The sequence below is a fragment of the Oratosquilla oratoria genome, chromosome 43, assembly GCF_046742065.1.
Source record: "Oratosquilla oratoria isolate Oo_2021 chromosome 43, ASM4674206v1, whole genome shotgun sequence".
NCBI lineage: Eukaryota > Metazoa > Arthropoda > Malacostraca > Stomatopoda > Squillidae > Oratosquilla > Oratosquilla oratoria.
The window spans coordinates 25,103,581-25,129,736 of NC_134819.1; the positions used below are offsets into that span (position 1 = coordinate 25,103,581).

The window sequence follows — 26,156 nt, forward strand, 5'->3', positions numbered from 1 at the left end:
TCTCAGGCCGTTTCAACTCACAGAGCCTCCTCCACCTCCTCCTCCACCTCCTCCTCCACCTCCCCCTCCACCTCCACCTCCTCTTCCTCCACCACCTTCTTTTGAACCTCCGGTTTCGGCAGAATCTGCTCATCCTGTCGGAACTTCGCTTCCTCCACGCCCTGCAGAACCTGTTCTTCAAGGAGAACGTTCAGTCGATACCGGACAAAACCCAACTTCCGGGAAGACGTCTGAAACTCACCCAGCTTCCGGTAACGGTACCATCAGCCTCCTCGATCCGGACACGTCCAGCCCTCTGTACGAAGACCTCGGCAACGGGGGAGACTCTGGAGAGGCGAAGGGGAGAGAATACAACATCGAAGTCAGGATCGACTACTCAAGAGGAAGTAAGTACCAGATGGAGACGAGGCACGTAACCAAAGAAAGCAGAACGGAGAAGATCAAGAAGACCTCCGTCTGCAGAGTGTCTGGGAAAGAGGCGAGCGAGGAGACGGAGAGGAAGGACGATGGCAGAGACGAAAAGATTTCTAAAAAGATTAAGGAGGTCGGTGAGATGAAGACTTTCAAACTCGGTGCCATCCAGGTCGTCCGGGTGGGCAAGTGGAGGTTCGTCGCTCTCTGCTGCTGTGGGTACGTAACTTATGTCATTCTGTTGTATGACTGTGATGGTCAAAAAGTAGATTCACACACACACACACACACACGCACACACACACACACACACACACACACACACGACTCGTAGCGCAGCGGTTAGAGTTCCCGGCTGCCACTACGGCGGTCCGGGTTCCAATCCCACCAAGGGCTGAAATAAGTTCAGTATCGCTGCGCTGCGGGTTGTTACTCCAACTCTCGTGGGGGAGGGGGGAGGGGGGTGCGTGTAAGGTCACATTACCCATAGATCGGTCATATATGAGCTCTGAGCTCTCTTCCGGGAGAGAAATAGCTGTCGATCACGTGATCCAAGACCGCGGTGAATCACGCACACACGAGAAAAATTAGAATGCATGTTAACAAAGGTAAGTTTATGAAGATGGGGAAGAAAATATCAAATTTTGTACAAAAGTTGAAAATAGGGTTTAGATGGCTAATTAGGTGTTGGTTTGGCGTTGGTTTGAGGAGTGAAAGAAATAAAGCCGAGAATTGTGGATGCAAGAAAGGCGGCTGGAGTACTTGGAAAGCATCATTGGGTGGACGAGTTTCATAAAAGCAAAGGTGAGGATGTGAAAGTGAAGTAGAAATATCAGCCGCATAGACGCAAGTAGTAGACAGTTAGAAGGCCGTAGAAGACAAGATGCGGAGAGGATGGGTTGCTTTATGAACATCATTTTCACCACAATCTTTATTCTCATTATCATCTTTATCACCAAAATTATCATTATCATTACCATGATCATCATCACTATTATCACCTTCTTCATTATTGTTTTCATCGTCGTCTTCATCGTCGTCATCTTTGTTTTCGTCATATTTATCTTTCATTATCTTCATCGTCGAGGTTTTTATTATAATCATTATTGTATCTTCATTATCGTTATTATCATCGTCGTCCTCATTTCCGTCAATTTCATCTTTATCAACACCATCATCCCAATTAATATTATCATCTTCGTAATCTTCATCTTTATCACCATTAACTTTATCATCATTATTGTCACCATTTCATATTTATCATTATTTTCATCATAAACATCATTATCAACACAATCATCACCATCGTCATCTTCGTCACTTTATCTTCATCATTTCCCTCGTTATCATCATCATCGCAGTCATAACTATTATCATCATCGTTTTCGTATCTTCGTCACTTTATCTTCTTCATCATCTCCCTTGTTATCATCATCACAATCATCACCATTATCATCTTCATTATTAGGTTCATTCTCATTAACTTTATATTCATTACCATCATCGTTGTCATCATCACCATCATCATTGTCATCATTATCATCATCGTCATTATTTTCACTATCATCATCGTCGTTGTCGTCGCCGTATTCATCACAATCATCATCACAATCATGATCATCATCTGAGTTCTTCTTCAACCTTCTCTCCCATCTGTCCTTTCTCAAAGCGTCTTTGACCGTCTCATTGTCCACATTCGTCGCGCCCTCCCCCTCCCTTCCCCCCTCCCCCTCCCTTTTCCCCCCTCCCCCCTCCACCTTTTTTTATGACTGTATGCCTCCTTTTCAATCTCCTTTTTTACCGTATGCCATGTGAAGGTCTTTGGATGCGTAGTAATTACCACTCATGGTATAAAGCCTCCCTACAAAAAATAGGGTGGGAGAGAAGGAGAGAGAGAGAGATGACTGGGAGAGAATGGGAGAACGAGAAGGAAGGAGATAGAAATGGGAGATCAGAATGTTTGAAGTGAAAAGGAGGAGGAACGAGAAAAGGAGGGAGGAAAGAAGAAAGGAGAGAGAGATCAAGGAGGGAGAGGTAGAGAGGGTGGATGCAGAGGAAGATATTGAAAGGAAAGAGGAAGAATAAAGAGAGGGAAAATCTAAAAAAGAGAAAGAAAGAGTATTTGTGGGTCAGAGAGAGGGTAGACAGGAAAACGAGAAAAAAAGAAACAAGAAGAAGAAGAAATAATTATATCAATAATGACTGGTTGTACCAAATCATTCGGGAGTCCAAAATGGGAAGACTTATCTCATTTGTGTCGATATTTTGTTCTCCCAAATAACTTTATTCTTCTGAAGGGAATATCCAGGTAGAAGACTTTTTACAGACGTTTTTCCTAATCCTACTATGGAAAGAGGTAACCCTATTCGAGTCGTAACAATGCCATGCCACAGGATCCCTCTATGACTACACGCACTTCCGGGTGAATTGTCCTACAGAAGCAAGGCACAAGTACACCTGCACTTCGCCTCGCCTCATCGATGTACAAAAACTCCGAAACTGAGCGGTGATGGTGCACAAAAGAGGAGGAGAAGGGAGACGGGGACGGGAGAAGGGGGAAGGGGGAGGCGGGGAAGGTGAAAGGGTTATGGACGAGCCGCCCAACCCAACCCAACCCAACCCAGTCCAACCCGTCCCCCGCCCCACTCCCGTCCAGCCCAGCCAGAGTCTTTTATCTCCTTCCCATTGAGACCCAATTGAAACCCCTTTGGCTTCTCCTCTTTCCCTCGATGCGCATCCTACCTTTATTTTGTCTTTTTTGTATTTTCTTTTTATCATTATTATTATGTTCTATGTATATTCACGTCCTCCTTCTGTTGTCTTCTTCCTCCTTCTCCAGTACCTCCTCTCTTATTTCTTCTTTTTGTTCTCATTATCCTCTTTATATTGTTATCGTTGCCAATAACGTCATTGTCATAAATCTTATCATCTTCATTGTTCTGCACATTCTTTCCATTTTTCTTCCTCCTTCTCCTCTTCTCTCCTCTCCTCCTCCTCTCTCCACCTCCTCCTCCTTTTCTTCATTCTCCTCCTCTCCCTCCTCATTCTCTTCCTCTTTATTCTCCTCCTTCCCCCTTCTCCTCTCTTCCTTCCTCCTCCTCTTCCAGCATTTTCCTATGGGTCTTTCAAATCCTTCTCTCCTAATGTATTCACATCTCATCGCACATCCTCTTTAGCATCATCGTTCCATTGATCTTCAACCCTCTTTTCAACTTCTTCTCCCTCCCTCCCTCCCTCCCCCCGTCCCCCTCCACCTTCCCCTTTTTCTCATCCTCATCCTCGTCTTCCTCCGGCCCGTCTTCCTCCTTCTGTCTCTTCTTTATGGGATTGTTTGTGAATGCAATGAAGTGAGCCCCTTCGACGCCTACCCCGCCTTCCTGTTTTTTCTTATACTCAACTGGAATAGGGGAGATATTCCATGACACTATGTGAACCTGTTCTTCACGCTCTTCGTTCATGGTTATCGACGTTCTGAACGACTTCCTGTGCATTACACACAGTTACCAGTTACCTGTAATTGTGCAACAGACAAATTATATTGTTATATATGGCATCGTTGTATTCATATATGTGGCAACATTGCTTTTGTTTACAATGTAATGTCTGAATTTTCTTTAACATAACCCGTCATGAAGCTTATTACTCCTAGTTCCTTCCACTTATCACCGAAAATCCTGGTTCATTTTTTATTTTAGATAAATAGAATTGTTCTCTCTATAAGGACTCTAAATTTAGGAAGTTCATAATATTCAGAATGAAAAGTTACGAAATATAGACAATTCCGAATACCAGAGGCTTTTCTGTTAGTATTCCCAATAGAAAGAACAATCTGTATATAATATAGATGTTGTGTTGACATAATTCCATTGAGACATTTCTCTTTCAAGAAAATAAGAGTTTATCGAAATAAATCACATATACACGACCCAGAATAATATGTATCCGCAAGAGTCTTCTTTGAGATGACTGTACTTAAGTTCCAATCATCTCCCTCGCCCATCCTCTTCCATCCTCTCCTCTTCCTTTTGCATTTCATCTCGAGAGAAAATGTATATATATATTTCCTTGAGTAAAAACCCATGTTTTAAATGAGTAATTCTGTTATGTAAATTACGAAAGTTTTGGTGTATTCAACATAGTGTACTACCAAGGGTCCTGAATATTGATTTTACTTATATCTACTGCATATATATATGTCTGTGTGTGAGTGTGTGTGTGTGTGTGCGTGTGTGTGTGTGTGTGTGTGTGCGTGTGTGTAATGTGCATATGCGCACAGACGGGTATGAATGACAACCACAAGGATAAGAGACCGCGTACAAGATAATCCATTTTCTGAGATTGTGCACGGTTGGCTACTCCGTTTTCTGTTTGCTCGTTTACCTCCGTTCCTAAAGGAGATTAGCTCAGATGTGGTTAATCGGGTGTTAATGGTTTAGAGCAGAGGTACTTGACCAGGGTTGCCAAAGACCAATTTCCTAGGGGGCGTAAGGAATTACATCTCTCTTCGTCTCAAATTCTAGAATATATTTCCTAGAAAGTTAGTAATATCTAGTTTCAAAGTGTTAAACGAGGTGAAGGAATCGACGTTGTTAGACGAATGTTGGAGAAGAGGGAGCATTTGTGGAGGAAGATGTCTTTGATGGGATGAATTGGAAGAGATTAGAAAATTGGGGGGAGTGTTGTGGGAACCGGACGAATTGGGAGAATTTCCCACGTAATCCAAATTCGTTTGTTTCATTTGTCATATGAATTTCTTGGATTCGACTTTGATTTGGAAATCAATAAACTCATCATGACATTAAGATAGCAGTAATAGCCATATCTTCATATGAGATATTACTAAGGAAATTTTACATACATACATATACCAAAGGTTTTTCCCCCTTGCAAGGGAGGTAGCCAAAAAACAAATGCATAAGGAAATTCTAATAACTAGTAAATGGAAGAGTATCAGTTCAAACTGCCAGCACTTACCTTCTTGTCTAAAACCAGTTTAGTTTATTACAATGAGAAGGTTATTTTTCTAAAGTTTTGTGTAGTTTTGATATGGAATATCATTTGGTGAATATTAATGACTGAATAAAGAAAGATTATCAGAACCATTATCAGACTTCAACTTCTTATCAAAAATCAGCTCGGATTACGACAGTAAGATAACATTACAGTAGATTTTCATACAAAATATTGCATAGCAAATATAAATAACTGATAATTGAGACTATAAGTACAGTTGCCATCATTCATATTGTGAAAATCGCTTCTGATAGTGTTACATGTGGAATGTGTATGTTTGTGTACACCAGTAGTTCTCAGTCTGTGGTTCATAGAACCTTATTGGGCTATGGCAGTTCACAAGTGTGGCCCCCAACCGAAAGCTACTAGCAGTTAGGAGATGCAAAACTGGCCGCCAGCCGAAAGCTACTAGCAGTTAGGAGATGCAAACCGATTAAATTTAGTGTTGAAATCATCTCCAGGAGGTTAGATAACAGCATTGCATAAGTTCGGGGGATACGTGAAAATAGGTTGAGAACCCCGGGACTGTACACGATAGCAAGGTGTGTATGAGCCGTTACTTCCCTGTTACCGTTGATTCTTCATCGCGTGACTGAGGAAGTGTGGTACTTGAATACCTTCAGATAAACAAACGCATACGCGGGATATTGAGCGTGACGAGGAAATGTACGCGTAAGAGCATTAGAAAGATAATCACGTCATTTTTGCTATATCTCTTTTTTTTCTGTCAAACTCTTTAGGAGAATGTCCATGACCTTGATATCTTTTTAAATGTAAAGAGTCTATGGAATTATGGTTTTAGTATCTTTAAGATTCAGTTAAATCAATACCAGTTGTTATTTTATTTTGCTTGATTTATTTGCCTAGTTAGATGTCTTCTTTATCTTTCTTATTCTTTTTCTTCATCCGATTTTGTTTTGGACCGAAAGGTCTACTGTCTGTATTCAGTGTTTTCTTCATTGTTACTCATTATTCTTCAGATAATATATGTGTATCTGATTTCGATACAAAAAAATAAAAAATAAAAATAAAAGAAAAAAACTAGTGGAAGAGATGTCCAATGCGCTCCTGGTAAAAAAAAATATATTGTTGTGTTTGTATAGACTTCCCAATATCAGTCATCGAGAAGTTCTTTCTGTTAACTTCTGTCGTCTCAAAATATCCCCCCATCGGCTCAACAAGAGTGATTGGCATTTTCCAAAACGAATCTTTTATCGATCGAAGATGTCTTTATTGGTAGTTTTAGCTCATTCCATCCGAGGTTCTTCCCACAGTCAGATGAGTGAAATTGTTTAACTTAAGACGTAAGTAGCTGAAGACATACATTCAACTTACACATACATTCAACTTACACATTTTTACATGACAGAGATTTGATGAAGCATAGAGCGGAACCGGTCAGGAATAAACTCAGGAACTCGGAACTAGATCCGTGACTTCTTTTTCCACCTCCATCAACTTGTCACAATGTACCAGCATTTACGGCAGAGATTTGTAAAAGATTTTTTTTTCTCTTCTGGAGCAACAATCACAGCGCAATGTATACATCATCATAGTGATTAAAAACACGATATGGTTACAACCTGTAATCCAATTAAATCTGAAAACTAGGAGCCAGCTATTTGGGGATAATTGTGAAGAAAATCTCCGTCAAGTTAAAATGAACGGAAAATAAGTGTATCAATAAATGAGAAATACGAAAGCGTGTAACAAAGCCCTCCACATTAGTTGTCAATATTGACATATATATATATATATATATATATATATATATATATATATATATATATTAATTTTTATTTTATTTTATTTTATCTTATTTTATTTTATTATTTTTTATCTATTTACTTATTTCTTATTCATTTATTATTATATATATATATATATTTTTTCATTTCTTGCATTTCCCATTTTGAATTTATCTTTAGCGATTTTATAGCTCTGTTTCACTAGCCTTTCACAATACATATACATGGGTACAACCAAACTGATGCTGCAGCGGCCACTACATCGACATCAATCGGGCGAAACCTATCCATCCCCTCAATTCATCTCTGTCAATCATCCCCACCAACCTCTCCTCCTCCCCACCCATCCCCTCCCTTTCGTCTCACACGGGAATAGCGGAAGAGTACGTGTGTGTGTGTGTGTGTGTGTGTGTGTGTGTGTGTGTGTGTACGTGTGTGTATGTACGTGTGCGCGCGTGCATATGTACGTGTAACATTGCGCCTATGTGTATGTATTTATATGTATATGTGTACATGTGCGTTCGTTTAAGATACGCACACGTGTGTACCATGTACGGACGTATTTTTGTGTGTACATGGAGAAGACAGACTAAGAACCAAATGGAGACTCGATCAAGCAATGCTGTTAATCAATCAATCAATCAAATCATTCATCCCGAGTCCACTGCTGAACAAAAGCCTCCCTCATAGCATTCCATGATTCACACGACCGCGCCAACCTCTGCCACGTCACTCCTGCAAACTTCTCTCAGCATTGCTAGATAAGCATTGCTGTGATTGATCCTAAATGTACTAGAATCGTCTTGTGTCGCCTAGACCACGATTTCTAGAATGTGTTGGCGAGTTTAAACTAGTTCGTTCTAGAGTTTCCTCTAATACGAATGAAATCGCATGTAGTTAGCCAGAATAAAATCCTGAAAGTCCTGTGAAGTGGTTAGACCTCTCTCAAAAACCTAATAGATTCGTCCATGAATATTAAAAAAGGAAAATATATCAAAGACATGTTTTCATTGAATTGCCATATAGTAATATGTGTATAAGGTGTTTCTGGCTGTTGGTATGGTGGTTCGAATCCGGGTCTCGAAACGGGTTACGAGTCGTTTGACGGTTCGAAACACTTAACAACCGCGATTCGAGGACGTCATCTGATTGTTATATGGTCGCCTGGAGCCTTATTTCAAGCCCACTCGGCTAATATAGACATATATTACAGCCATAAATATCCTACTGAGAACAAGGTGTGAAATTGAACGTATGACACTAAGAAGGCATGTGTACGTATGTGTACATGCGCACGCACATGCACGAACATGTGTAGAGTGTAGATTGCCTTTTCGTACACACAGCATGTTACACACATTCGTGCGTGTACATACACACGTACACACACATACGAATAAACTAGATGTTGCGAGATACAAAGTCGGGTTAGCACGAGCATAGCTCCCCTTCCCGTATAATACAACTAGGTAAATACAACTAGGTAAATACACATAAACGCGTACACGCACACACACATACACATATACATACACACAAACAAACAAACACTGTTTTTGTTAGGGGAAATACACATGTACACACGTACAAGCACACACATATACATACACACAAACAAACAAACACTGTTTTTGTTAGGGGAAATACACATGTACACACGTACAAGCACACTCACATACACATATACATACACACAAACAAACACTGTTTTTTTAGGGGAAATACACATGTACACACGTACACGCACACACACATACACATACATATACATACACACAAACAAACAAACAAACTGTTTTTGTTAGACCAGATCTATATTGCGCATTCTGTGCACTCGACCATAGACATAAAAGGTGTAGCAAGTGTCGGTTTTGTGTGGACACCCGAGATGACAATCGTGAGAGAGAGCGAGAGAGAGAGAGAGAGAGAGAGAGAGAGAGAGAGAGAGAGAGAGAGAGAGAGAGAGAGAGAAAGAGAGGAGGGGGCGGGGATAAGGACCGTTGAGGTGACGAGCGCTAAGAACAACGTTACCCGAGCGTCTAAAGGTCTCCTTCTGGTCCCTCCTCCCATTCGCACTTGTCTGTCCGGCTACGACACCACGCCCAAGCAGACAGCTTCTTTGGGCGTCCCTGGTCCTCCGCCCTTCTTCTTCTTCTTCTTCTTCTCCTCCTTGGGGTCGACAGGTACTCGGGTCCGCCTCTCCGGACACAAGAAGGGGGAAGAGATGGAAGGCGACGACGACGCGTCGACTTTAAGGGCTCGCTCGCTTCTCCCGGGTCCATTCAGGCCCGCCCTGGGTTTGCTTCTTGTCTGCATAGATCTTTCTTTTCTTTTTTCTTTTCTTTTCTTTTCTCTTTTCTTTTCTTTTTTCTTTTCTTTTCTTTTCTTTTTTCTTTTCTTTTTTATTTTATTTTATTTTATTTTATTTTATTCTTTTCCTTTCTTTTTTTTTCTTTCTTTTTTTTCTTTTCTTTTTCTTTTCTTTTTTTCTTTTTTGGGGGTAGCGTAAGAGAGAGAGAGAGAGGAGGGAATGGGAAAGGGGAGAGAGAAGGAAAAGGAGAGGCGAGAGAGCGAGAGAGAAGAGAGTTAGTGAGGGTGGTATAGTGAGTGAGTGAATGAGTGAGTGAGTGGCTGAACGAGTAATAGAGTACCTGGTTCAGCATATGGAATCCTTTTTCCGGTATCGTCAGGCTTAATCTGCCTGATGACCCGCGGCGATCAGTGATTTTAGTCAGGGGAATTCCAGGCATGCGTAGTCGAGGTGGCGGTGGTGATAATAGGGAGGAGGAGGAAGAGGAAGAGGAAAAGGAGGAGGAGGAGAGGAAGAAAGAAGAGGAGAGGGAGGAGGAAAAGGAGGAGGAGGGGAAAGAAAGAAGTGGAGAGGGAGGAGGAGAAAGAGGAGGAAGAGGAGGATGGTAATTGTTGTATCAGTCTGGGTTATTACTATGTTTAACTTACATAAGAATGAAGAACATAAGAGTGAAGGAGACTGCAAGAGACCATAAGGCCTACACTAGGCAGTTACATCACCCTTACTAGCCTCTCCCATCCTTAGCAGCAGTATCGTCCTCGCCATCATTGTCATCATCGTTGTCATTTATCATTATCATCACCACTAGTGCCACCACCACTATTATCATCACTATTATTATCATCAGCAGCACCACCGCCACCATCAGCGACATCACTATCTCAGTCATCATCGTCATCATCATCGTCATCATCATCATCATCATCACCATCACCGTCATCATCATCATCATCATCATCAACATCATCAACATCATCATCATCACCGTCATCATCATCATCATCATCATCATCATCATCATCATCATCATTATCGTCATCATTATCATCATCATTATCATCGTCATCATCATCATCATCATCATCATCATCATTACCATCGTCATCGTGATCATCGTGATCATCATCATCGTCGTCGTTGTCGTCATCGTGATGATGATCATCACCGTCATCATCACCACCATCATCATCATGATCATCATCATCATCATCATCGTCGTCATCATCATCATCATCATCATCATCATCATCATCATTATAATTATCCTCCTCATCATAATTATCCTTATCATCCTCATTATCATCATCACCATCATCGGTAGCAACAGCGCAACCATCACTATCACATTAATTTTGTCTTTTACTCCACGTTTTTTCACAATCAATACACCACCACTACCACCACTACCCACCCCTCGACCTCCCCGCCCCTCCCCCATCCCTCCCTAGCGTCCCCTAATAAAATGTTCCACCACAACTTCCTGGTGCAAAGTGCCGAATCCATACAAGTAACCACTCATCCGGTCGTAACCTTTCCATAGTACCTCGACCCAGTCAGTACTCGTCATATACCACGATCTTGGAGAATCTGCTATGCTTCGATGCAGTCAGTGATTGTCATAGACCGTAACTTGTAGGCATGTAGGAAGGTACTCCACTTTCGTAGCTCTTACAAAGGGATAATAAGATCATCATGCCCGATTTGGTAGGTGTTTGTCATGTCAGGCCCTTCAGAAATCTACTCAATTTTCAAAATTGAAGTATTCTACCGTTCTACTACCTTTCTTGAATCAATCCTATACCAATTCTTTAGCTTCACCTCCTCGGCCCGATATCGTTTCCAAGGACAGAGGTGCTGGTCATCGTGAACAAAATACTCCATTACTGAACCACAAAGAAATGTAAACAAACTTTCCGATGATTCAAGTAGCTCTACGTAGTTAATGTTTGCCATGTGCCATCACCTTCAGGAACTGACTCAACCATCATGAGAAACATAGAAAAGAAAAACGAAGAAAATTAATCAACAAACCACTTGGTCTGATGATGTCAGTTTGTCATGTTGGTTTATTCTTGTAGCTTCCTTGAATTCATGAAATCTAAACAGTTTTGAAACCTTAACCTCAACATGTCAAAACATCACAGAGATTATAACCTTTTGAAACATGAATCACGTTTTTTATGTCCATAGTAGTAATCCTTGTTGTCTTTTCTTAAAGTGTGATGGGCGACGCAGGTTTTCCAGAGAAAGATTCCGAGATCAAGTGACCACTGTAGACCAAATAATCGGTGGTATTCTTAAAAAAAAAAAAAAAAATCCTTATATAAATCTTATATAAATACTTGGGAGGGATTTTTTTAAGAATACAACCGTAAAAATCTTACGATGGTATTTCTTAAAAAAAAAAAATCCTTAATCTTTCCTTATATAAATCTTTCCGTATGTAAATCTTGTATAAATTCTTGGAATGGAAAGAATTTTTTTAAGAATACCACCGAATGTGACGCTCAGAATAGCGGGTGTCCGGCCTATAAGACGACGTGACGTCACGGATCGTACGTCACGGCCAAACAGCTCCACACAGGAACCAGTAGTTCCTCGTACAAGGAGTCAGGTTTCAGGAGGAGGAAGAGAGGGCAGTGACGGAGAAAAAATGGAGGAAGAGGAGGGTGGAGGTAAGGCGAGGAAGACAGGAGAGGAAAGGAAAAAGGAGAAAAGCAAAAAAAAAGGAATGAAAAAGTGGAGAGAGACAGGAAAGGGAGAAAGGGGAGAAAATCAGAAACGATAATATTTGAGATATCAAGTTGGCAGTAAGATAAAAAGAAAATAAAAAATCATGGGGGAAGAAGGTAATGCAAGAGGAAATCGAAGAAGACGAAATAAGTATAATGACAGTCAGAGGAATTAAGTTGTTATTAAAGAATAAGATATAGACGACAGAAGGAAGCCGCGCAAAAGGCAATGGAAGAAGAGGAAGTAAGAATGATGAGGTCTATAAAAGATTATTATTGTTAGAAGAGTCAGCAGATGTGTGTGTGGTATGGCTTGTCTTCACAATCAGCTTTGTATCATCAAGGCTTTGTATCATCCTCAAGCCTTATGATACAAGGCACTTGTTGGGCTTCGATCTCGGGTCTGTTTTTAATCTCTCATTTTCACCTTAATTCTACCACGCTCCACTTCCTTTGACTATGATACTACGTATACTACATAGTTGATTATATTACTACTCATCTTATTTCTCCACCTCCTCCCTCTTCCTCCTCCCTTATCTTTCTTCTACTTCTTTTTCTTCTTCTTCTTCTTCTTCTTACTTCTTCTCTTTTTACTTCTCTTTTTACTTCTTCTCTTTTTACTTCTTTTCTCTTTTATTTATTCTTCTTTGTCTTCTTTTTCTTCTTCTCTTTTTCATTTCTTCTTTTTTATTTCTTCTTCTTCTTCTTCTTCTTCTTCTTCTTCTTCTTCTACAGTACTTCTTTTTTCTTCTCTTTTTATTCCTCTCTTTCTCCTCCTCCTCTTCCTCCACCCTCTTTCATCTCCTTCTCTTCCTCCTCCTCCTACTTTCCCTCCCTCCTTCTCTTCCTCCTCTCCCTCCTCCTCCTCCTCCTCCTCCTCAAAAGTGTGTATCAAATGAGATGGAATGTTCTCCGTGACCCCGGTGGTGCTAATGGACCCTGAGAACGAGCTAATTGCCCATCGCGTTCGAAGGTCCGCACACGTCTCAGAAGACCCGGCCAATCCACTGAGGTCACCCAGGGTCAGGTCACAGAGCCATTACGCTGAATTACAGGTCACGCAGGCGGCGATAACTATCTATAATGTAAGGCCACTTGATGAATTGGACAACGCCCAGCGGCCTTCGTCGAAACCAAAAGAAGAGGGAACAGTTGGACAGTTTCTGTACCCGGCCTGCACGTGTGACGTCACTTTGGACAGAACGGCCCGACCCAATGAACCTCAAGTCATTCATTATCAGAGCTGGGTGCGTTCCTCGATGCGTTCCTCGGTGCGCGCCTGACCTGAGATGCCACATCGTTTAACAAGTCTCTTCTTTTCTTTACATGTATAACAATTACTCATGTCACCTACCATTTAATGAAAAAATCAATATGTATTTAGAATATTCCATGTTAACATACTTGGGGTAGTGGTCAGCTTCCGGTATATGCTGAATGTTTTGATTCAGTACGTGACAATACGGGTCACGAGATAATGGAAATAATATAATTGACGTTTAGACTATATCTAAATAAATAGATTAAATTTGTTTTTCCATCGTCCTGGAGTTTTCTTACGTTTTTATCGGCAATATATTTCACTTAAACGAGTCATCTGCTTCGAAAGTCGGTAATAGTGGTCGCCATGTTGATGACGTAATGTCGTGAATCTAAAAACAAAGTTGCAAAAGATGGGAAGAGGAAAGACTGGAGTCGTAATCCGAGTTTATTCTTAACTAGTTTCCATCTCCCTTTCCCTCTTCCTCTCTTTCTTCCTCTCCTTCACTGCTTCTGTTTATCTGTATCTATCCTTCCATCTCTTTTCTGTCCTTCCATCCACACTCTTGGTCAGTGACCTCTTAGATAAAAGCGAATTATTCCATTCCCTTTCCATCCACAGCCCAAGCCTCTCGCTGCGACATTCCTCTCCCAACACATACCACTATGGTCGCCTTTCCCATCCATGTGTGGAGCTTTCCCTCCAACATAGATTATCCCCATGTACCTTCTTAGACTGACCGTAGCCGAGCAAATACCCTGTGACGAATCGCTGTACATTCGGTTTCTAAAGTCGGTTCCCTCCTCCTCTGCCTCCACTTTCCGCATTTTTTTTCTCTTCTCGCCGTGTTTTCTTTGTTTATACTCATCCACATGATTCTCTCTCAGCCTTCTCTTACTATCTTCATCTCTTTCTTTGTTCCTCTCATCCTCACCGACTCGGTCATCACCCACCATCCGTCCCACGATCGAGTCCACATTTCTTGTCTTCCACCCTTACTCCATCCACAAATTTACCTTTGATGGAAAGGATGTTGTCATTACCATCTTCGTTACTTTGGTCCTTAATCCATACGTAAGCTCTGAGGACCACAATGGAAACAAGCTCACATGCTTTTCCGTGTTATCCTCGGCAACTGTAATTGTTATTTCGAATTATGTGTTCTTTTCATTATCTGCACTTCATGTATATTGATTCAATGCCAAATAAGTTTATTACTTATTATTATTATTAAGATATATCACCATCTCAAAGAATTTTTGCTTCTTTATATTTAGTGTTTTCTTCTCATGTAATAAGCACTGGAACACCCGTTTACCTAAGAAGAGTAGGGGACCACCGCCCCCCCCAACCCCCATGAAAATACAGGGTGATTCAAGAGTCAGAACTCATAGGGAAATCGTTCTTTGAAAAAGAGGACAATGGGAGCAAATGCCACTTAGCTCTTACTATGTTTGGGAAAGCTGGGGGGACACGTCTGCAGCGACGATATGAAACTTTATGAAACTTTCAACTTTCATAAGGAATTACAAAGACAAACCATGCCGACAGGAGGCGAAGTCAGGTGTAGAAAATGAAATTGAATTAAGTAAAGAAACAAAGAAATACTAAAAAATAAATCATTTTCACTACTGCCTGACTTTTGAATCACCCTGTAGAAGGAGAACGCGGAATCACCCATTTTAAAATGCTCCATGTTATACTGATTTAATAAGAATCCTGGCATACTCTGTGTATTAACACTTCGTGCATGTGTGTGTATGTGTGAGTGTGTGTGTTTGTGTGTGTGTGTTGTGTATATATATATGTGTGTGTGTATATATATAATATATATATATATATATATATATATATATATATATATATGAGTGGATGGGTGGTGAGATAAACACAGGGAACCGTTTAGGGATTTATTCTGACGTTTCGTCCTTACCAGGACTTCTTCAGAGTACATGTACTCTGAAGAAGTCCTGGTAAGGACGAAACGTCAGAATAAATCCCTAAACGGTTCCCTGTGTTTATCTCACCACCCATCCACTCATCTGTCTTACATATTTCAATATATATATATATATATGTACGCGTGTGTGTGTGTGTGTGTGTGTGTGTGTGTGTGTGTGTGTGTGTGTGTGTGTGTGTGCGCGCGCATGTGTGTGTGTGTGTTACCAAGTTTGCATGTATGTATGATATAGATTTATGTGAGGCGGTGAAAATAAGGCAATTAATTCCTTCCAAAGTTATGAAGTGAGTTCGAGTGAAATGATGGAGTAATATGTCGATGGGACGAAACAAAAGGAAAACACATATGAAGCTGAACGTTGAAGGGCAAATGGGAGTCTGTGGAAGAGATGAGAAAGCTAGGAAGACCGAGAAGCACTGACTACCTGAACATGTGAGATATATTACCTATACTGATATTGACAGTTTCTATTGATATTGACCATATCATGTAAACATGAGATATCACAGATACCTAGAGAATTTTTAGTCGATATTGAAACTAGAAGAAGTCACGGTTATCAGTAATGGTAATATCAGTTATGACAGTAAATAATGATCACGTGATGAGCCCTTAATGGCTTAAGCAAATGGGCTTTCCATCTTCCAGACATAATTTTCACGCCCTCTGTCCCCGTACTCCCCGCGGTGTACACACAACAGGGACTAGCAGTATTACATCTCCCGTTTTTCATATATATATATTCATTATTTCTATTTTGATTCCGTGTGAATGTGTATATATATATATATATATATATGTATATATATATATATATATATATGTGTGTGTGTGTGTGTGTGTGTGTGTGTGTGTGTGTGTGTGTGTGTGCGTGCGCGCGTTCGTCCTTGGGACAGAACTCCACCGCGTCGTACTTACATATGTTCCACGTTCTCTATCACAAATCAAAGAAAAAAAATCCTGATAAACAAATAGCCTCTGGTCAGGTTCCCCGGGTCACTGAGCTCGTCAGATCATTTTTTTCTCTTTAGAATCTAAATGTGTAATTTATAGATGTGATAATCTGCATATATGTCTTCCAAGAAATGGAAACGTTCGTGATGATAACCGCATCAAGAAACCATTGTGGTCCTCTCGGAGAGTCCATTACGGATAACTCAAATCTCCTTTTTGACACGTAAATAAATGAATCTTAGAACGTGAAGGTCGGCACCCACAATCACTCGAACAGAAAACGGGGACAGAACCACAAGATGTATAGGACCTGCGACGTGAGGCGAGGACGACCTAGGACCTCTGTCACACACGTAGGAGGTCTCGACATGAGCCAAGGACGACCTAGGTCCTTCGTCACACACGTAGGAGTTCTCGACGTGAGCCGAGGACGACCTAGGACCTTCGTCACACACGTAGGAGTTCTCGACGTGAGCCGAGGACGACCTAGGACCTTCGTCACACACGTAGGAGTTCTCGACGTGAGGCGAGGACCACCTAGGACCTTCGTCACACACGTAGGGGTTCTCGACGTGAGTCGAGGACGGGCGGCCTTCCTGTGGCAGAGGATCTCTCTCGTCCTCGGGTGTTGCGTCGCGTCCTCTGGCAGAAGGACCAAACCACGGGGAGTTAATGAAGTGTCTCTTCGTTTCGTAATAGTGGTCGAGGTCTCGGTGTGACGATGAGCTCACGGGAGGAGCCTGGTGAGAGAAGAATCACCCAAAAATAAAAATGAAAATAGATAAATAAACAATAAATGGTGAAAGTCTTCCGCCCAGCTGAAGAAAATCGTCTGACAGAAGCCAGATGAAATGCATGAGAGGTTGGTCACTCCCGAAACGGTGACGTTCCTTAAACTGAATGGAATCGCTTGGGTAAGGACCAGAACAAAATATTTACAGCTCGCCACTAGAGACTAAGAGTTAAAATATTTTAGCCAAAGGGCCAATATTTCAGCACGAGAGAGAGAGAGAGAGAGAGAGAGAGAGAGAGAGAGGGTGGATTGGTAAGAACTGAAAAATGTGTGTGTGTGTGTGTGTGTGTGTGTGTGTGTGTGTGTGTGTGTGTGTGTGTGTGCGTGCGAGTAAGGGTTGGAGTATAATGGGATTGAGTGAGTGAATGAATGAATAGGGGAGCGAATGAATAAAAGTGGGTCAATGACTGAGTCAGTGAGTGAATAAGAGTGAATGAGTAAGTAGATGAGAGAGTGAGTGTGTGAGTGAGAGAGTGAGAGAGTGGGAGGGTGTGTTAGAGTGTTAGAGAGCAAGCGTTCCTGACTATTCCGCCTCTATGGAGAAACTGTCCAAATATGGACTTCCACTATCACAGCCATGGCCACAAAATAAGTAATGAAATTCCTCCCATATTCTCAGAAAGGAATTATTTCCACCTTTCCTCCTCTCCTTCGACCTCCTCCTCCTCCTCCTCTTCTTGTTTTCTTATTACTCCTACACTTTTTTCTTCCTCCGTTCTCCTCTTTCCTCCTCTTCTTTCTCTTCCTCGTCGTTACCGTTTTCTTCGTCGTCGTCGCTATTATTGTCCTTACCGTTGTCCTCGGCATTGTCGTCGACGTTCTTCCTCCCTCCCTCCCACTCCCCTCCCACTCCCCTCCCTTCCCTGCCTCACCTCCCTTCCTGCCCCTTCGCCCCTTTCCCACGAGGTTCGTCTGTCCCATAACAGACCGCCTCTTCCCATTGAACTCATTATGTCGGAACGAAAACAAAAGGAATCCGAGCGAAAAATGTCGACGAGATCCGATGACCTGCTCCATTGTGGCTTAACTCTGCGTTCGATTAAGAAAAAACAAATGGAGGTTGCCTAAAAGAGGCGGCTGAAGTTTTCTTCCTGTGAAGAACTGTATGTGGAATTGATTTTTTTTTTTACTTTTAAATTTATCTTATTTTGTTTTATTTTGTTCTCTTTTGTTTTGTTTTGTTTCGTTTTATTTTATCTAGTTTTATTTTATTCTATTGTATCTTATTTCATCTTATTTCGTCCTTTTTTTTTTTGCCACTATATTTATCAATATGGCAGAAACGAATGATATATTTGAGATCGAAAGTTCATATCCTTTAGCAGATGCAACTCTTAACATTAATATCATAACATTAATCAACCATGATTATTGTAAAACCTATACAGGCTGACTCTGTGAGTATAAATTTACATAGTATCATCCCATTTTCTTATAATTTTCCATCATTTCCCTAATCTTTATTTTCATATATCTCTCCCATATATTTCCACTTCATTTCACCCATTTCATGTTCGTTGCCTTTCTGGAAACGTTGCTAATCAATCTTTCTCTTGGTCTTTACAGGAACGTCAACCGTTACGTGCACCAGCCGGGCCGCATCGAGGACTACGTGCCTGGATGCTCCTCGCTGTCGGACAAGGAGACCAAAGCTGTGAGTTGTGACATAAGGAACACGACATCAAGCGCATTCGTCATTCCATACATTCATTGTTGCATTCTTTCACTGATTTATCGATTTTTTATTAGTTTGTTTATTGGTTATTTTGAGTAATGGCTTGGGTAATTGTTTAGTCATTTGATGAGTTATTTTTGTATTTGTTGAGTAAGATTGATGGGTTTGTTCAGTTATCTGTTTATGCTCACATGAGTAATCAAGTACGCATTTTATACATACACGTAAACAGACAAGAACACATATGTGTGTGTGTGTGTGTGTGTGCGTGTGCGTGTGTCTGTGTGCGTGCGTGTGTATGTGTGTGCGTGTGTATGTGTGTGTGTGCGTACGTGTGTGTATGTGTGTGTGTGTGTGTGTGTGTGTGTGTGCGTGCGTGTGTGTGTGTGTATATGTATGTGTGTGTTCATGTATGTGTGCAATTGCTTGCATGTGCAACAGTGCATGCACGTGTTTATATTCATTAAGACACTCCCATTGCGCTCTCCGTGCAAGACGGTCAACATCTCTTGGGGGCTGCCAGGGTGCCAAGTCCACAGGTTGCCCTGCTCCATCACTTCGCGGAAGCCATGACAGACGCCTCGCTCGAGTTACTCTTTATTTTTTTTTATCGACTCTCGTGAACATCCCTGTGCTTGCGCCTGTCTCTGCATGCATGCATACATGTTTTATGTATACATGCATGTCTTATATATGTAATTATGTATGTATGTGTGTACGTATGTAATATATGTATATATATATGTATGTATGTATGCATGTATGTATGCATGTATGTATATATATACATATATATATATATACATGTATTTATATATATGAATATGTATATATATTATATATATATATAAAATATATATATGTGTGTCTGTCTGTCTGTGTGTGTGTGTGTGTGTCTGTCTGTCTGTCTGCCTGCGTCTGTCTGTCTGTCTGTCTGTGTGTGCATGTGTGTGTGCGCACGCGTGCTTGTACATACATATTTTCGCCGACAGACCATCTCTGCTAATCGGAGTGTGTAGCCTTAACTTTTCCCACAATTCTTGAGATTACCATTCACGTCGTTCCAAGGTTCTCAAGGAAGCCATGGAATCAATATCTGTTGTCCTTATTATCTTTCCATTTTAACGTTTTTTTGTATGATATAATTACTTTTTGAAGATTCTTGAATAACATTGAAATATCACTGTGTAAAATGTGTATGTAATCACTTCCGTAAATGTGTTACAGTCAGTACTTAATGTTTTTGTTTTCTTCGACTAATTGATTGTCTTTTGTCTTGACTGCTTCATGGATATTAAGAAAAAGGTAAATTTAGATGAACTGAAAAGGGATTCTATAAATATATTTTGGTCGTGGGACGATATCTATCAATATATATATATATATATATATATATATATATATATATATATATTTTTTTTTTATTAAATGCTCATTATCAGAACACAAAAACAATGTTTGTCTATGATAGGCAATGTCCGACATTATACACTAAAAAGAGAAAAATATTGCCACTCCTCTTGGATTTAGATACACACACACACATACACACACACACACACACACACACACACACACACACACACACACACACACACACACACACACACACACACACACACACACACACACACACACACACACACACACCTAAAAAGGAACAGCTTTCCCCACAGGGTAATAGATGTTTGGAACAAGTTAGATGAGAAAGTGGTGTGTGCAAAAACAATACACGAATTTAAAAACAGTCTAGATAAAACGAGATATGAAGACGGGACACCACGAGCATAGCTCCCCTTCCCATAAAATACTAGTAGGGAAATACAACTAGGTAAACACACACACACACACACACACACACACACACACACACACACACACACACACACACACACACACATTTTTATGCCCCCCCCCCTGAAAATCATTTACGCCTCCGAAGGGGAGCTCGACCCCCCCCCCCCCAAATTAAGAATCGCTGGCGTAGCGACCATAACCCCCTCCTTCCCTTTCTCCCCCCCCCCCCCGACCTCGTCAATTTAGCCTATGGAGAATACTTCTTAAACTTTTCATTACCATGTTTCCTTAGAACTTAAACCTTTGGATACAAAATCCCTTAGTATTTAATCACTGATTCAACACCCTTTTACCTCTTGAAAATAACTAATTAAACAAAAATAAACAAGAAATAAACACGGATAACATGATTAGATAAATGCATCAATCATCCAAAGTACTGAGAGATGTTTTTCTATTTTCTTTTTCTCGTTTTTGCAGTTATAGAATTAAATTACTACTTTTTCCCTCTTGAGTTTGTCTCATGGACAGCAAATCATAAGGAAGCTCGCTTACCTCCCCAGTTCAAGAATCTCTGGTTCATTGGAAATAGCCCCTTTTCAGCTCTTGACCTCTTTTGACCCCAGAGCTATGGAGAGGTTTTTTGTATATATTTGTTTCGAAAAATATCGGACAATCTTATACTACCGAGGATAGAACTCGAGTCAGAGAGAAAGTCTCAGTCGGTTGCAGCCCCCCATATATATATATATATATATATATATATATATATATACTCGGGAATCAGATAGATTTCAGGTTACAAGGCTTTTATAGTCTCTGTGTCCGAGTGGGTAAAGGCAGTGTAAATGTAATCTTACGGGTGGCCGAAAGCAATGGGTTCGAATCCTGCACAAGTCCGTTTCTTATGACGTCATCGATTGACTTTTTTTTTTTTTTTTCATCTGTGAAGATCCTATTCTTTCACGAATTTTTTGGGCCTGGAGACTGAGTCCTTGAACAATTTCTTACCGTATTTCTATTAAACATACAGAATAATCCTCTATGTAGTCTTCTCAGGTCTTACAATTTCGTTTAAGAATACGACTACAGGTAGTTATTTCTATTGAGAATATCGATAATTGGAACATTTCCAATATTCGTGACAATAAATTCCAAGATCTAGAAAGTATCATATACCAGGAATAATGGTATGTTCTGGTATGATTTTGAAATGCATTTTCTTATTCGAATATTGAAAATTTCCAAATATCAGCGATTCCCAATAGAAAGAACTATCTTTATATAAATACAAGTGATATAAATTTGATGTGAATCATCGCCATTTTGAAATTTCAGGTTATGGGAAAAATTGGGGTCACCCAGTGAATGTCTTTGTCACTTATTGACCGCTGTTTCCCTCTAGACTATACACAACATTTTTAAACTCACTTCATGTTGTTTTTATTTACTTTTCATCTTCAAGCATGAATTGTAACTTTTGTACGATAAAAACTAATTCCTCTTGCAACCAAAGAAATCATGAATCAGTTTGTAGTTCTGGCTGGAGAATTGCACTGTGAGGGAACAGCAGAGGAGTAACTTATCACTAAAACAATGAAGAAAGACATAGATAATAGAATAATTCTACATCAACCATAATACAAGATAATAGTTCTATTATCTTAGTGCTGAGAAACATTGATATATGATATTCAGCATGTAGCCTCAGTGTAATGAACAAAGAGTTTGATAAATATCAATAGATCTCTTTGTAACTCCTCGTTTCATTGAACGATTCGAGTAGTAGTCAATCAAACTAGTTCCCTCCAGAGCGAATCTCCAGTTTTGTATAATTGTCTAGTTAACACGTTGACCGCGAAGGGTTTGCCCAGAGATAAATAAAATCACCTGACGACAGGTGGAAGGAAACATGAACAAGTGATGTCCAATTCACAGTTACCGTGTTCATCAAAATAGTTGGAACATGTTAACGGCAGATGGGCTGCTTTCGGCTGAATTAAATCGCCAGTCACGGCCAACGTGTTAAAGCATGTTTATTTCAGGAGTTTCAGTGTATGAAGTAGATTTTTTTTTTGTTTGTTCTGATGTTTCTCATGTTTCTTCCATGTCCCACACAAGAACCCGGATGCTGAACAGAAAGCGGAGGTTTGTTAGCTTTTGTTGTTGCTTTCTTTTTACGAGGGAAAATGCATCTCTGTTTTCATCTTTCACTTCTGTCTTCTACTACACTTTCTCTTTCGAAAACACATTAAAAAAATCTACAAGGATAATTTCCTCAACTTTTTTTTCTTATATATTTTTCTTTCTATCCTATGCTTTAATTATTTTCCTCTTTAAAAGGAAAATGCATCTCTGTTTTCATCTTTCACCTCTGTCTTCTATTTCACTTTCTCTTTCGAAAACACATAAAAAAAATCTACAAGGATAATTTCCTCAACTTTTTTTTCTTATTTCTCTATCCTATGATTAAATTTTCTACCTCTTTAAGGGGAAAATATATCTCTGCTTTCATCTTTCACCTCAGTCTTCTGTTTCTCTTTTTCTTTCGAAAACACCTCCTTAAAAAAAATCTACAAGGATACTTCCTCTTCTACCTGTCACACTGTTATCGTTTTTTATCTCTGTCTTCTGTTCCACTTTCTGTTTCAAAAACACCTATAAAAAAAACTACAAAGATAATTTTCTCAACTTCCTGTCTTACCATTTTCAGTTTTTTTTTTCTAATATATTTATCTTTCTATCCTATGCTTCAATCTTCTACCTCTTTTTTTTTCGAAAAAAAAATCTCTTCAAAAGATCAGTTACCTCAGCCTTCTATTTTTCTGTTCTCTCTTTTTTTTTCAATAACACCCTCTCCAGTCTTATATTTCTTTTATTTCAATTCTTTTTCAATCTTCGGGAATTCCCCTTCCATCTTTTCAATTTCCAAAGATTTTTTTTATTCAGAAACGCTCTCTTTATTCTTCTAATTCTCTATTTTCGTTTTTTTCACTATTTTGCACAAGAATACTATTCATTCTACTATTTTGCTCTTCATCAGAGACCTTTACAAATCTCCATTTCTTTTCTAGAACTGCTTACACGCAACACGATGCTCTAGAATAGCTGTTTGATCATTATTAGCGCAGAAAAACACATATGAGATATCTAAAAGCAAATTTCTTTTCTATTTTCTGAACCTATCCTATTTGATCTTAAATGTTCTCTTTAATACCTCTTTCATACTCATTTACGCTAATTAGATGTTTATTTTACATAATTGCCCTTTAATATCCTCAAATGACATATCATTTATGAAAACAAATAAAAAAAAATTACCATTTTCAAATCCTTCGATCAGGTCACAATCTTGCCAAGACAGCATGATTTCATTAGTAGGATATTCTAAGCCCCAAACCTTAGTTAACAAATTAAAAAAAAAAATGTGCATTATATCCACCTCAACCTTTGTTGCTTGAATGTTTGTTTACAATGTCGCCGTGGTGATGACGTCACTCAAAATGGCTGGCTTTTGTTTTCCCGCAGACCAAAACGCAAGAGCCTCCACCAGCGTCGTCCAACAACAGGGTCGCTGCCAATAAGATGTCCATGACCCAGTAAGTTCATCATTGTATCGCCTTGTGTGTGTGTGTGTGTGTGTGTGTGTGTGTGTGTGTGTGTGTGTGTGTGTGTGTGTGTGTGTGTGTGTGTGTGTGTGTGTGTGTGTGTGTGTGTGTGTGTGTGTATGCGCGCTCATGTGTGCGTCGTGTGTGTGTGAAAGAGAGAGAGAGAGAGAGAGATCAATAATTTATTTCTTTAAATGTTTGTTTATTTATTTTGTTTGTGCTCCTCATTCGGCTTCTTTATAGACCTGTAGGTCTCCTTTCGGACTTTTTTCTTTAGAAATTTACCATTGTACCGATTCCTTGATGCCTGCATATAGTTCTCTCAGTTGTTGGGAACTTCTATAAGACAAAAACCTCCAATTCTCAGAAAGAAAAATCCGAAATTTAGAAAATCCCAGAAACCAGAAGCACTTTCTAATACATCATTTGAAGAGCATTTTCGTTACGAATATTTAAGATTTTCATATTCTAAAGACAATTGTCTTTATATAGTGAAGCAAAGGAATTAATACAAAAAACAACGTTCACGCACTCTTAAGAACATAAGAATGAAGGAGACTACAAGAGACCATAAGGCCTACACTGGGTAGCTCCATATTATATTCAAGAACGTTCACTAAGGATATTAAATTCATAGACATTTCATCTTGTGTGTGACTTCCCAGACTATGACATAATATCTTCACAAGAATGTTTTCCTCAGTGACGTCATAAATACGTCATAGAAACGTCACACAATGATCTTGCTCTCTGATATTGTTCTTGAATGCAAATAATACAATGTAGTTCAGTTCGAAGCTTTAAGATTCGTTTAAATAAACATCTAAGCAAGATGCTGTAATGACTGCCATTTATTTTATGTTATTTGTTTGTTTGTTATTATTTGTCTTTTTATTATTTGCTTGATTTTCATTTATCATTATTTATCTGTCAATTTATTATTATTTACTATTTACCCGCTTGTTTATTATATAACTATACCTATGCATTTATTTGATTTATTTATTATTATTTATATTATTATAACTTTTATTTTATTTTTATTCTTTTTATCATTATTTTTTTTCGCATCCGACCTAGTTATGGACCAAAAGGCATGCTCCGCCTTTGTAATCCTTTGTAATACTTTCTTTCTCTGTGTAATTCTGATGGTTTCCCTCTGTACAGTGCGCTCAAGGAGTCTGGATACGAGAGCGACAGCACATTAGTCTTCCGAAAACGTGAGGAGAAGAGATATCAACCAGATCCACGCAAAACTAGTCAGACCTACAGACAGGTGAGTGATGTTTGGGTAGCCCCCCTTGATCTGAATAAAATCGTATTGTATTAGCCATAATCAAGCCTGTATAGCCTGGCAGGGACGCCCCCGTCTGACGATATTCAAAATAAGATTCCTTGAGAATCTTGAGGTGAGTGATGCTCACTTAGCAACCCTTGATCTGAATCAAATCGTATTGTATTAGCCATAATCAAGCCTGTATAGCCTGACAGTGACGTCTCCATCTGATTCATATTCAAAATAAGATTCCTTAAGAAGATTCATCGTAACTATAGGATTGTACGAGATGATTTTAATCCCTGTGGTTTAGTGAGGTCCCTTAGGCTGAATGAAATCGTCTAATATAAACCAGGAATATGCACGAAGGAGTTGAATTAGTCTCAAATTTATTGATTCAGAAACGTTCATTTATGCCCAATAATAGTATTTGGCGTCAGAAAAAAAGATTCAAAATTAAGTGAAAGGGTTAACCAAGCAAAAATATTTATATCGATAAAGGTCTCCTTACAGATTCGGTGCCACGTAATATATTTGCTTGCGTATAAGACGCACCTGTGTATAAGACGCATAAGAATGAAGGAGACTGCAAGAGACCATAAGGCCTACACTAA

General features: G+C 39.7%; 1 protein-coding gene across 26 annotated transcripts in view; it reads left to right on the forward strand.

Moving 5' to 3' along the window:
* LOC143021915 (uncharacterized) overlaps window positions 1-26,156 on the forward strand; it is a 1,014,474-nt gene that overhangs the window by 938,198 nt on the left and 50,120 nt on the right. For 21 of the 26 annotated variants that reach the window (XR_012966019.1, XM_076179768.1, XM_076179769.1 and 18 more), the window contains 4 exons: window positions 18,753-18,840; window positions 22,780-22,806; window positions 24,187-24,257; window positions 25,434-25,542. Coding sequence is in view for 25 of the 26 variants with exons in the window: in XM_076179768.1 (XP_076035883.1) it covers window positions 18,753-18,840; window positions 22,780-22,806; window positions 24,187-24,257; window positions 25,434-25,542 (295 nt within the window). In the remaining variant the exon portion in view is untranslated. The remainder of the gene's footprint in view (window positions 1-18,752; window positions 18,841-22,779; window positions 22,807-24,186; window positions 24,258-25,433; window positions 25,543-26,156) is intronic. The other 5 variants (XM_076179748.1, XM_076179756.1, XM_076179762.1 and 2 more) reach the window with 1 other exon arrangement.